Below are 14,216 nucleotides of genomic sequence, written 5' to 3'. Positions count from 1 at the left end.
TAAGATCCTCCTTTTTTTTTTTTTTTCCCCCTAGACTCCGGACGTGAGCTGGTTATCACAGACCCAGTGGTCAGGAGTCGAGAGCTCTTCATCTCTGACTATGTGGACACTTATCATGCTGCTGCTCTCAGGTACGCGCAAACACTCCCATATCTCGGCATGATTGCCGCACCCGCATACTCAACGCTATCTCCTGAAACAATTGAAACTGCCGCAAATACAATTCCCAAAACAAAAACTGCGTTTTGAACTAAACATGGCTACAAATTATAATGGGAACGTCCAAGGAAAATCATAACGGCAGAAAGTAATCTAGGACTTCGGATTTGGTATGCGTTGTATGAAGCAGTCGCATGTTATGCAGTTGGCAATACATGTTGGCGAAGCGTCCACGCATTCATACTGATAAAAATCCCGGTCATTCTGCATCTTTGTCTTCAGCATACGCCACACACAGCAGTGCAAACGGACACTAGCTGTGTCTTTTCATTCTGAATGGGAAATGTAATGCCTTCATGAAAAGATGAATTCCATGGTTTTAAATATAATGTTCTGTGTTCATTCTGTCCAATCATCCACCCCCCTCCCACCTCTTTTTGCCCCCTTAAGTAAAACCATCTGTGTGTGCACGTCTCCCAGACACCACTAATTTCAGGGCAAATTACCTATGACTTGTCCTACATAGAGCACCCTTTGATTTCACTTCTACGACATCGGCATTCCAGTGAGACGCTCTATTGCAGCAGATCTCTAAAGATGCAGTGCCCTTTAATTTTCTTCATGGGGCGGTGTGTGATTGATGTCTGTGCGAAACAGCTTATCTTCACAATTATGCCCGTGTTGTCTGTGGTCAGACAGTGTTGCAGCACAAATAGTACCAAGATGTTGGTGCAAGGAGGAAGATGTCATCGCACAAAGTGGTCGCGGTGTTCCACTGTAAATGTATTTACTTGGGTACAGTATATCCCAAGACTGGCTGATTTGCTTTGAATTAGGCAGGCTTTAAAACACACTAGACCTCCCGCAAACTCACGGTTCAGCACACGCAGATTTGAAGATTGCTTTTTTTTTTTCCTTCAATATTTCAAAAAACTAAAACCAGTTCAGCACATATTGCCTATTGTGTGCTGGGATAGGCACCTGCAGCACACCTGCAACCCTTGTGAGGATAAAGCGGTTCACAAAATTTACGATTTTTTTTTAAAATTTTGAATAGTTGTTGTATTCGTGTGCGTGCGTGTGTGTGCGTGCGTGCGTGCGTGCGTGCGTGCGTGCTTGCACACACATACATATTTACATATACATAATATACTATATGTATGTGGTATCTATCCTCTGCAATGTTATCTGATAATGTTTCTCTGTTCTTCCTCAGGGGGAAATGCAACATTTCACATTTCTCCGACATTTTTGCTGCCAGGGAGTTCAAAGCCCGTATTGACTCCTTTTTCTATATCCTTGGATATAACCCCGAGACCAGGTGAGGAGCTTTCCTTTTCCCTATTAATAACCAATAAATAGCCATTGAAATAACAAATGGCTAAAATGGAGCAGAATACATACGATTTACTAATTTTTGTAGGTTCATAATACTTTTCTATGTATTAAAATATGGATGACAGCTAGAGTTGGCCATTGCAAAAGTTTACCAATTGCAATTCTTCTAGGCGTTACAATGAAAAAAGTTGGTATGGTTTAAATTAGGGCTGTCCAAATGACAGCTATACATTTTTTAGCTTCCCGGATCATAGACTAAGATCAATTTTGACATGGCCCATGTCATTTGTCTACACTGGGTGGCAAAGCCATAGAAAATAAATTTGTTTGCATCTCTCACCTCTTTGGTTTCAATCACATTCATTTGGTAGGGCCACCCCAGACTTTAACTACACAGTACATATTACAAGTACAAAAGAAGCATTGTTAATGTATTGTATAGTGTGTGTGTGTATATATGTGTGTGTGTGTGTATGTGTGTGTGTATATATATATATATATATATATATATATATATATATATATATATATATATATATATATATACACGTATATTTTTATTATAGAGCAGTGGGAGAGTATTTAAAGTCACACGCTAATTCAAAGATGTCCAAATGCATTTAATATTTTTTTCTTCCAAATAAACAGTGCTGCTGTTTCACTCCCAATATGTAACATTTAGAAATTGCACACAGGGCCTGGGGCCATGGAAACAATGTTCAATAAAACCAAATAAAATATAGAACTAACTACATCACTCTAGCTCTACCATTTGTACAAATAAATGTCTCACTCAACCAGACGCTTTTCTTCAAATACGCAGATCGTTTTGCTGGGAGTCTGAATAATAAATGCTCCTGCCATTATTTGAATACATACAGTGCGCACAAAAATATCACAATTGAATCACAAGCCTGTTTTTGAAAGAAACAAAGATGGAGCAAATAAACAGTTTGAGACAACACAAAACTGAGCCGTCTGCATGGATGCTGTGACTGTCGTAAACATTTTGTTTGTGAACCTTTTGTTCGTGATCAGAGGTTCTTCAGTAGAGAAAAAGAGCCCCATCTGCTGGTCATGCTGGACGCTGCCCTCCTTGGCGCTAATATAGATGCGTCCGTGTTTGTTATTACAGTCGAGTATCATTCATTCACTTTTTTGGCTTGTCACGTGTTGCACCGACGGTAGTCTGCTCTGAGGGTTGCCAATTGGAGGCACCCGCTCTCCGAGCTTTGTCCGTTCTTGTTCCGTCTCAGTCATCTTCTCTCCCCTCCCTTCACTTCCTCTGCTCCACATGCTTGTTATTCCGAGCGGCGCTTCTGCAGCCTCGCAATTGCACCCGTGTTTATAATGGCGCATGCACACGGGGTGGGGGGACTGGGGGTTCGTGGGTGGAGAGGGGCACCGATTTCCGTCTCGTGCGTGCGCGTATCTGCGCCTCTGGTTGGCCGTCCGCCGCTGCGAGGTCGCGGCACATGCTCAGTGGCGTCCCCGTAAACAGTGAGGGGAGCTGGCGGCACCGTTGTTGCTTGCGTGCGTGCGTGCGTACGTGCTGGCGCTCGCAGGCTGCGGAGGTCACGGCACAAACTCAGTGCGTGCCTCTCCATTTTGAGCTCCCACGCACATATAAGTGCGAGCGTGGTAGCGTTGCACACACGCAGTGTCACCCGCTAAAGAGGGCTCCATGTCCGACATGGACGACTTGTTCAGCCCGCGGAGGTAGGTGCGCGCTCTCCTCGAGCTCTCAGCAGCCCTGCTAATGTAGACTCCGCTTTTTAAAAAAAATCTGTTGTCCGCTTGCTTCGTTGTCATTGTGCGTTCTTGCTCGCGCTACCGTAGACTCACACCTGTAATAACGTGTTTGTTGCTCGCGCAGAGGGGCATGCATGCGTTTACGCGACGGTCTAACATGCCGTGGAGGCTAGTGTGGTTCCATTTTGCAGCTCCTGTTTACAATCGGTTTTCATGGCGCTCAGCAGGCTGCACACAAAGCTCGACATCATCCACGCGTGGCGCCTGTCAAAACCATTCGAATTGGCTCTTCTCTTGTTTTTACTGCGCTGCAATTATGTCAGTGTGCCACACACTCGCGCCGCTATTGGGTGAAATTGATCAAGGGGGCGGGGCTGCGCTTGATTACGCGCACACACAATGTCATGTTTGGATTTGAAACGCCTGTCATTAACAGCTGAGCTTGTTCCACGTATGTAGTTTATTAGATTGTGGCTCAATGCAGTGTATTTTAAGAAAAACAATGCAACCATTTTGTGCATCAATGTTCAATTAAAAATGCTATTAATAATTTACGGATTAATGAAAAATGTGTGTAGGAGATGTATCCAGTGCTAATTCAAGCCGTCTAATTTCATATTAATACAGTGAACCCCATCGTAGTTGTGGATTACTATCCCCCAATTACCTTTTAATCACCCCCAAAAGCCCGGAGCCAATCCTTACCTGAGAAACTCACACTTTATTTTTTTGTGTACTTTGTAACCCTCTAACATGCCATACAATAGTGATGTTTCCATTCAAATGCTTCAGACTTTTTAAGACAGTTTAGTAAAAATGTGCTAAACATACATACAATTTATGCCCATTTCCATTTGTTGTCATTTTGCGAATACTGAAAGGAGAGGAGACTATGCCATGAGTGATGTCATATGAGAGCGTCTCTCTGAAACAATAAACTCGCCCGAGTGACAACAAACGTGATCATGGACAGATGACCTTTCGGTGTTTGGAAGAATACTCCATTGTGCCAGAATTCACCCCATACTGAGCTGTCAGAAAAAGGAGATTGGAAAAAAGAAGAGGAGAAAAAAAAATCCAGAAATATTTCAATTTCTTCATTCCCCCAAACCTTGCAGTGAACAATTTTTTTGTGATTACAATTTTTATATGTAATGCAACATCTGGTCAAAACGTGCAGTGTGGTATCTGCTCCTTTTGTATATTCACAATACCTGGTTCCATAGCCAAAGTTTGCATTTTCCTTTTGTGAAAAATCCACCCCCTCCAAGCACAAAAAATATTTGTGTGAATTTTAGATTTTTTTTGCGACTCTCAAGCGTTTCCATTCAGGTTTATTTGTGCACTTCTTGAAAATATAAGTGGAAAAATAAATAAAAATAAATAAATAAAATTAATAATAGTAAAAATAAATAAAAGTGAAAAATAAGTGGATGAAAACCCCACTTAATCTAAGAAGAAAAAATTATATATTTTTTTTTTGTCAAAATAGTTGACATTGCATAATTTTCCATGGCACACCTGATGATCTCTCGTAGCACACTAATGTGCCAGGACACACTTGTTAGAAATCGCTGCTTGACAGTAGGCTATCAGAAGTATCTGGTGGTAAAGTATCTGGTTTGTCATAAAAATCATTTTGAAAATATTTTTGGATACACCAAGCAGCAGCAGACAGTCCTGAAATTGCTGTCGAAGGAATGTCCCAAGCTGCTGACAGCATGTCTCGCTTACAGGTTCAATTCACTGTCCTGTTTGTCACTGTGAGGAATAGCAGGCCCGCTGAAAAGAATGTTGGATCAAATAAGAGTCTGTCTGCTGGATCTAAAGCTTGCATGCAGCAGTACCGTAAAGACACTAGCAGGCCTCTCATGTTTCAGCCAAGCCCCGATGATGGAGTGCGAGCTTCTCGGGGTGCAAATCACACTGACACATTCTGGGCTGCCCTGCGCACGGCTCTCTGAAAATCAGCGCTGTTACCTAGGCAACCGAAGGAAAAGGCTTTTCAAAAGGAACAGCTAGTCATTTTCTTTAATCCACCGCAGCTGGAGATTCGGAACACTATTATTATAGTGCAGTTGCTATGGCGACCGACATTTGTACCAGCAGCCGTTGCAGAGGCCCTTGTAGAACCCCCCCTGTCCGAACCCCGAACTGAAAGGCTTCCAAGTAGACACTGTATGTTGTTTCAATCGGCTCTCTTTTGTCTCCTCAGGCGACTCAACAGCACTCAGGGGGAAATCCGGGTGGGCCCCAGTCACCAAGTAAGTCGTTGCGCCCAACAAAAGTGCGTCAGCTACTTTTCCATTGGAAAATGTCTAAAGTTCAATGTCTCGGGCTTTATACAGCTAAAATATACTTTCAGTGAATCTAAATAAAATAAAAGGCATAAAAAATATCAGGCATAGCCTATTCAACACGTGATAAGCTATAACCTATTTAGTGCAAATATACTTGTAAGACATATACTGCAAGGGCAAATAAGGTAAAGGTAAGGTTTTTTACGATTGCTCCCCATGGAAAAAAAGAGAAAAGAAAAAATCCTCCGATTAAGCAGCAGAAACGGGACAATCCAGATGGTAGCAGCCGACCAACATTTCTTGGAATTGTGTCTGCTGAGCCCAGGAGATGCTTGAAATAAAAAGAATTATTTCAGATAGGGTTAGACTTGGGTTCCTCCAAATTCTGATTATAAATACATATAAAAAAAAAAAAGAAAATTAAGAGTAATATCTCTTAAAATCCTGGGATGCTTGTGGGGGGGCGGCAAATTCTTGTCATTTCAACAAAAATACATCATTTGGCCAAGTTTTGAGTTTTGGTGATTTTATCATTTACCACAAGCGATCAATTAGAAATCATAATAAAAATACTATACAGTGGAGCCTCGGTTTTCGAACGTCCAGTTTCTCGAACAATTCGGTATTCGAACAAAAAATTCGAGATTTGTTTGCGTCGGATGTCGGACGAAATTTGGTTGTCAAACCTCGCGACATGATCCGAGAGGACCCGCATGCCAACTGACTCCGTTTGTTGTTACATTCTCGCCACTCTGAGGATTGCATCAACTCTAATCATGCCTCCAAATGACCAGCACGGTGCAGTTGCGCAGTCGGCGACGCGCTTCGGTTGCGCGTTGGCGGTGCGCTGCAGTTGCGCGATCAGACAAGATTAAGCTCCCTGCGCACTGAGGTCCACTTCAATTTTGGAAAGTACATCAGGACTTTAAAAATATTTTCTAAATTTCAGCGACAGCTCTGTCACAATAATGCGACCAGCGCAGTGCAGTTGCGCGGTCGGCCGTGCGCTGCAGTTGCGCGATCGGACAAAAATAAGCTCCCTGCGCACTGAGGTCCACTTAAATTTTGGAAAGTACATTAGGACTTTAAAAATATTTTCTAAATTTCAGCGACAGCTCTGTCACAATAATGCGACCAGCGCAGTGCAGTTACGCGGTCGGTGACGTTGCGCGTTCGGCGGTGCGCTACAGTTGCGCGATCGGACTAAATTTAACTTCCTGCGCACTGAGGTCCACTTAAATTTTGGAAAGTACATCAGGAATTTCAGCGGCCGCTCTGTCACAATAATGGGACCAGCGTGGTGCAGTTGCGCGGTCGGCGACGCGCTACGGTTGCGCGTTCGGCGGTGCGCTCAGTTGTGCGATCGGACAAAAATTTGCAAATGAAAAAAATGACGGGTTTTTTGGCTTGGAACGGATTCCTTTTTTTTCTTCATTATTTGTAATGGGAAAACATGATTCGGAATTTGAACGATTCACTTCTCGAACAGCCTTCTGGAACGGATTGTGTTTGAAAACCAAGGCTCCACTGTACAGTAATATCTGCCTCCCTGAAGAGTAGTTATGTTATATTATAATTATATTATTTGCTTGTCGCACAGAAGCAACCACTTAATAAAGTTGCCGCATCTACGTCTCATTGTGCACGCCGTCCTCTTGTACGCCGCCGCCCTGATCAGGCACGCAGACTGAAATGTTGATGACGGGTTGGAAAGCTGATATTTTCTTCAAGCCTGCTTGCTATTTGTTGTGTGACACCATCTGTTCTTCTCCTAATTAGGCCAAGCTTCCAGAGCTGCAGCCTTTCCCGTCCTCTGGTGGCCAGGCCGTGACGGAGAATGAGGAGCTGGTCTGGATGCCGGGGGTCAACGACTGTGACCTTCTTATGTACCTCAGAGCTGCGAGGTGAGCCTGAGTCTCATTCCTCGGGGTCACCCGAGGGTGTTTGTTTATACAATGTATAATTCGTATATTTTTTTTAAGTTACACAAATCAAATTTCATTTGATTTCACTGTATTATTATTTGTTTTCACTAGCCCCTGAGAGGCAATATTTGTCGCTCAAGGGACATTGCGACGCTTCATTCATATTGACCATTTGCCTCATCCGCAGGAGCATGGCCGCCTTTGCAGGGATGTGTGATGGAGGCTCAACAGAGGATGGATGTCTTGCAGCCTCTCGAGATGACACTACATTAAACGCACTCAACACTGTAAGGACAATCATTCTAAACACTGGGTTTCATGTAGGTAGTGAAAAAGGCCGTCGTAAAATTTGAATCACCACGAGTCCACTCATTACAGATGTGCTTCAGTGATGGTAATAATACGGCCCCCGAGCCAGTAGAGCAGCCCTCGTGTTGTAAACTCTCCCTCGGGGGCTTCTTAACACCTCAGCTGTAATGAGAGATGTGTCTGTCATTCTGAATTTAAATCCAGAGGTATAAAATCCTATGGAGGAGATGAGAGGAGTCATAAACAGGGCATTTGTATTCCAACTCTATAAACCGGCGCATTAACGGAGCCGGATGGTCATTGTCTGTCAACCTTCCTCTGAGGATTTGCAATTCCAATGAGTTGTACATATTTTTTTCCTCCGAGGAATAGCCTTACTAACGTTTATTTTTCAGCCAATTTAACGTGACACCAGGCTCAAAGCTGCATTGCGACTTCCTTTGTCTCTGTGTTGTTTGGCATCTCTGCTTTTCCTTTCATGATCAAGCTGAGGTTTCTGAGACGTTCCATTCTTTGATATATACTTTGTAGTCTGTAATAATGTAGGAAGGCAATAAAAGACACACACACACACACAAACAGATGAGAGGAATGCTTCCACTGGGACTCAAATTGCAAAAGACACAGGGAATACCATAAATAAAGCAAACAACTCCGGAGAAAAAGGTACTCCCAGAAACCTTATTTTTGATCAAGAAAGAAAATGTGATGATTAAAAAGGACAGGATGTAATACATTTACACACAAGCAGGGTCTTTAAATTTTACACTCTTCACAATAAATGTCCGCTACATTTCATTGCATATGTTTGTTTTTTAATCGTTTGTTTTTTTACCTGTTTCCCACAGCTTCACGAGAGCAGCTATGATGCCGGCAAAGCTCTCCAGCGCCTGGTGAAGAAACCAGTGCCAAAGTTGATAGAGAAGTGCTGGTCCGAGGATGAAGTGGTAAGAGAAGCACAGCGGCCATTTGGCAAGACATGCTTGCGATGCTTAAAGTGAATTCTTGAAAGGATGCTTGTCTATTCAGCTTCTTCTCACTGTTGCGCGTTATTGTTGCATTGCATGTTGAGCAGCTGACAAAGACACATACATGCCTGTGGAGGGCGCTGTTGAGATCAAGTTGAAGTGGTGCTTTTGGCCCTAGTCCCCAGACATCAGGCAAAGCACTTCCCAGCTCCTCCCACCCTTAAGAGCAGCTGCATCCGGTTTATCACCCACAGAATAAATCTTTAGAGTAGCTGGCTGGAAAGGGTACAGGCTCAGAGCTGGTAATCCTATCACCTATTTGAATTTAGATGTGCTTTTCGACACAGCTGTTCAAGGAATGGAATCAGAAAATGGCGAATAGGAGGCAAAGGGACAACATGCCGCAACTAAATAGTCACCCCTTCTTTGTTCTTTTAGTGAAGAACATTCACTGCATTGCTTCTGTGGGGTCTTGTCCCTCTTCTCTTCTCATTTTCTTCTTTTTTTTTTTTTTTTTTTTTAGCGTGGCCTCCTTTTCTTTAGTTTCGTGTCTGGCGGCTCAGATGCAGTGCGAGCGAAGCAGTATTCTTTTGTGCCTAATTGAGCACGATGGGCACATTTTTAAAAAGCCAAGCTGACAGCAGGTATTTCAGTCAGCCATCCTTTTGTTGGCCCAGTTAGGAGTTCTTGTTACGCTTTCACACTTGCAGACAGGCACCAGGATAAACTGCGACGGAAACACGCAGGAATGTTGACACTCCATCGGGTGCTCATCGCCTGCGCTTGTTGTATCTGCGTGTCGTATGGAGACAGGCCATTTATACAACAACTTGGGGGCAGTTGGATCTCCGGTAGGTCCGAGCGATCTGCTCACCAGTTGTGCCTTTTCAGCCTCGTGACCCCGAGGGACACGCGTCAATGTTGGTTCATTCCACAGAAACAACCTCAGCGTCTCTTCATTTATTTATCACCGGCCATGCCTTTCTTTTACACGGCTTCTCCTCCAGGTTTAGCTTGGTTATCCTTCCCTGCTCTTCCTCCCCACCCCCCTCCTCTGTACTTATGAGAGATGTGAATACTAGTGACAGCGGGTGCCGCTGGAATGATAGCAGTGGCCTGTCTCCAAGGTCACTTGTCAGCCTCCCTCCCCTCCTCCACTTTGACTTCCCTTGCCCTCACACTTCTCTCAAGCAGCAGCTGCTGACACATAATCCTGGACCTCCACATATCTGACCGTCATTCCTGCACAGAGTATATGTCATCACGAGTAGACTTGGATAGATTGATTTTCTACCAGTATTCTAACTAAAAATGACATTATCAGACACCGTGGACAATTGGTGGGCTACCGCCAGCCATTTTCACACTGTATTCCCAGTAGATTAAGGCATCAAAAGCTTAACAGGGCTTGGGATGCCTTTATCTCTTCCAGACATCGAAACAGGACATGGGCGTGTTCAAAAGATGCTGTGGCTTGAACCTTTAGGATAATTAGATAGGTGGCTCCATCAACGCAAATGCAACATTTGCTTTCAGCACTAAAGTGCTTGTATTTTTGGAAGAAATAAACATAAAAAAAGCTCTGAAATTCAATTAAACTAAAAGTGCTATGATTAATCAGTTAATGAAAAAGTAATTGATTATTTAATAAACCACATTGGATTTTGATAATCCATTAATGGTTTAGAGACCTATTTCGATTTAAAATGGTCCAAATCTAAGAATTTCAATTTGACAGTAAGTATTCTCTGATTGCTGTCATTCGCCATGAAAGCAGACTGATTATCTTTGTCTTGAATCAAAACATTTGATTTTTCCCGTACTTTAGAAAACAGTGATCAACATTAAACATGAACTAAATCAAAAATTAAAAAAACATTCTGTACTATTGTCCTATTTTTGAATTGAGGTATTGAAAATACAATGAAAGACATTTGTCCAATTAATTGACAAAATATTCAATAGATTAATCAATTTGTATTAATTAGTTGTCAATTAATCAATCAAACAAAATCAATGAACTCAATTCCAAAACTATTTTAACCCTCTTGTGACATAACATCTTTCTAATTTAAAAACTCGCCAGAAGGCATTGCGACTCAGCAAACCAGTCAAATTGTAGCCTATGTAATTGGTAGCAAATTGTGTTTTATCAAATGGAACTCATGGAATCAATGAATTGTTCAGGCTTATTAGAGAAGTACTTGAAAATTAAAAAAAAATAACAATTGCTTGTATGTCCTAGAATAAGGCTCCTTGACATCGTCATGCATATTGCATGTCCAAGAAAACAACCTGCATTGTTGCTGGAATGAACATTTTGCCATAATGAAAAATCATTCAGTACCCACCATTGTCAGACCCTTTTAAGTCTTGAAAAAATACAAGCATTTGAACGTGCTGCGTCTGAAAACACGTATATGTCTTTGGGAGTGAGTGGGAGTGGTTAATGTTTTGAAACATTTCCTTTGTTTTGCCATCACACCAAAATGTTGCTGTTGTAAGCCGAATACAATGAAAGCTCACTTGCCAATAATGCCAACAACAGGCGCTGCCATTTAAACAAAACAGCAGTTGCAGCAGTCTGTGGCTGTGTCAGAGATCTATGACTGCGGTGGGGCTGTAGGTCTATATTCCTCAGCCAGCCGCATTGTGCCACGGCTTATCTCCGCCTGTGTCTTCAGCTGATGGATGCCCTGTGCTGGCTGCCAACATTGCTGAGGTGGGAGGCAGACTTTAAATGAGGTGATTTTTTTTTGTGTGGTCTACAGAGGGAGCTCTATGTGTACATATACGTACGGTATAGGTACCAGTACCCTCTCGTGATTTTTAGGGGGCAGAAATAACTTTGGCTGTGAGCTAGTAGTCCCTTTCGTACTGATGTTTTGAATTTTTGTCATGGTATCGTTTCACTCCAGGCATCGGTGTAGTATTGAAGTCAATATTTTGGTATCATGCCACCACTTATGCACAATCTGAGCCATACAAAGGAGACAAACTCTGAAAACTACATATGAAATATCTTAACCAAATTTATTTGACGAAAGGGTAAAATTGTGGTCATGTTGGGACTTCTTATCATAAAAGAGCCAATCATATTAAGAATAGCGGTGCTTCTTGGCTTTGGGTGGCCGTGCACCATCGCCCCCTGGCTCCCTAGGTTTGTACACTTCCAGCTCAGCAAGCTTGGCGTTTAACAAGTCAGCTATAATGAATGGATCCATAATGCATGAAAGGGGTTTTGTTGGGCCAGGTCGGACTTACAATAGTGTTCTCACAAAATAGCAGTCATAATGTAATCCAATCTTGATACAGTTTAGTGATGATTATGTACACGTTATCCAAACCAGTTTTACAACTTCCAGTAAGGAACTAAAAACCAGGAAGTGCGCACATGCAACAAAGACTTATTGAGTTTTTTTCTGTTTCCTCTCCACCTCACAATGGAGAGGGGAAACTTGGGGCGGGCCAAAAGCGGCAGCTCTCTGGACCTGTTTCTTCACAGCGGCTGGCCATTTGGTAGTACTCCCAGCCTTAACCCCCCTCCCTCTCCGTCTCCAGCAAACCCCTCCTCCGGTACTGTGTTGCCCAGCAACGGAGGACTGGAGCAATAGGAGCAGGGGCAGAGTGATTCAGGGAGCAGATTGGTGGATGATTTATTAGCTGGGCTGGAGAGCAGTGAGCTGAAATGGAGTCTTAAACTGGAGCCGACATGTAGAGAGGGAGGAGGGAGCCAGTAAGAGAAATAAAACTGAAGTGAAGTGAAGAGGAGCAGGGGGAAGCCCATGACAGATTGTGTAAATTATATATTTGGGAACATAATTAAGGTGACATAATTAGGACAGACATTGAAACTAAATTGAACCTCAAGGCTATAGGAGGCATTACATGGAAATACATCAAACCTCATTCCTAGTAGGCTATTCAAATATCAAGGAATTCTTTTCAATAGGATATTTGAATGGCAGGGAATTCTCTATTCCTTAGTCAATATTTCTGGTTTAATATTTTGCCATTGCATGTTTATAATCCTTAAAATTTTCGTAGACAAATGGTCTATATTCCTTTCCCTTTATTTGTCATACTCAATGGCCAAATGTCAGCATGAGTTGCTTGTACTTTTGTGTTGTGTGTGTCAGCCCTCCGGGTGTGGTTGGAGGCAATAAAGCCTGGCCTGAGCACGTCAGTTGTAGATGGCGCCATCTGCTGGTTAACCTTCTACTGCACTTTCAGTGTGTTGAGTGCAAATTGTACAAATTGTACCTCCACCTCAGTCCTGCAACGTTTTTTTTGGGGGGGGGGGGGTTCCTTTCTTGCCACACCTACAGATCCCTTGCTTTTTTGCCTAAACTAAAATGAACACATTCAACTTCGACATTTCTCTATTTTTTTGCCTTTTTATCAATGATGACATTCTTTCATAAAAGAGAATGTCTCGTAAACATGGCTTTTGTTCCCCGCGCCATCCGGTAAACAGTTTGTTGGTTACATAACGTACAGTACGCTTCATGGAAAATGAACTGCTAAGACTTTGGAAAATTCTGTGTCAGGTTTTCCCTCTTGCTTGTCTCCTCCTTCCATGTCCGAGACCTGTGCCCTCCACACGTCGCATATCGTCCGGCTCGGGATTGTTGCCTTCCTGTGTATATGTCTATATGTGCATCAACATCATGTAAAATGACACTATATCTAATGGCCTGGGCATTTGTGTGCGGTGTGCAAGACACGGTGTGAAGTATGAACATCTTGGAATGATGGCTTTTCCCGACCGAAACAGATTGGCAGTACGGAGTTCCACTCCAGGTTTTCCCCCCTGCTGCAAACCAGAGGCTCTCTTGCAGAAAGATCACATGTAAAGCCTTCCCCTTTGTAGTGGAAGAGCGAGTGTGACAAGCTATTTCTTGCTTGTAAAACAAAAAAAACAAGAGAGGAAAATAGCGCTATACCATCGGAAATTGTGGATTTACCCCTTGATTCTTTCTTTTCCCTCAGCTGGATTTAGAGGTTTGCACTTGTCCGTCCGGACTTTTGCCTGCTTTTAGCTGGAGTTACTTGGTGGAAACGGGGAGCTCGCCTCTGGAACAAGAAAGTAAATCTGGTGCTTGTCTGCTTCACTGGTTATGAATGTTTTCAGCCTCTGCTTTTTATGGCTTGCAGTTTGTGCCTCTTAAAGGAGAAGAGATGTATTTGGGCAGGTTTTTTTTTTTTTTTTAAACATTTCTTATTGAGCTGACGGTCGCTTTGCAGACCTTGCCAAAACAGCTTAAGTGTCACCTTCTGTCATCTGTCAATTTCGTCAATGTTTGTTTGTCTATCTCAAATATCTTAAAAAAAAAAAAAAAAAAGTCGGGGGGGGGGAGAGAAAAACTGGCCGTGTGTCAGGTTTATTTTGGGGAGGAAGTTTTGGTGTAGTCTTTGAACTTCATTTTTGTGATCAACATGTCCTCCCCGTGTGTCTGTTGTTT

General features: G+C 42.8%; 1 protein-coding gene across 9 annotated transcripts in view; it reads left to right on the top strand.

The window, feature by feature from the left end:
- Positions 1 to 14,216, top strand: part of rerea (arginine-glutamic acid dipeptide (RE) repeats a) — a 120,322-nt gene that overhangs the window by 90,373 nt on the left and 15,733 nt on the right. For all 9 annotated transcript variants that reach the window (XM_085917299.1, XM_085917307.1, XM_085917324.1 and 6 more), the window contains 6 exons: positions 35 to 131; positions 1,376 to 1,480; positions 5,465 to 5,513; positions 7,329 to 7,453; positions 7,662 to 7,761; positions 8,632 to 8,730. In XM_085917299.1, the coding sequence (XP_085773425.1) occupies positions 35 to 131; positions 1,376 to 1,480; positions 5,465 to 5,513; positions 7,329 to 7,453; positions 7,662 to 7,761; positions 8,632 to 8,730 (575 nt within the window). The remainder of the gene's footprint in view (positions 1 to 34; positions 132 to 1,375; positions 1,481 to 5,464; positions 5,514 to 7,328; positions 7,454 to 7,661; positions 7,762 to 8,631; positions 8,731 to 14,216) is intronic.

Source organism: Syngnathus leptorhynchus, chromosome 1 (genome assembly GCF_054491065.1).
Source record: "Syngnathus leptorhynchus isolate UIUO chromosome 1, UIUO_Slep, whole genome shotgun sequence".
In the NCBI taxonomy this organism is placed as follows: Eukaryota; Metazoa; Chordata; class Actinopteri; order Syngnathiformes; family Syngnathidae; genus Syngnathus; species Syngnathus leptorhynchus.
Note: the sequence above shows the minus strand (reverse complement) of the source record. Positions and strands in the feature narration are given on the sequence as shown.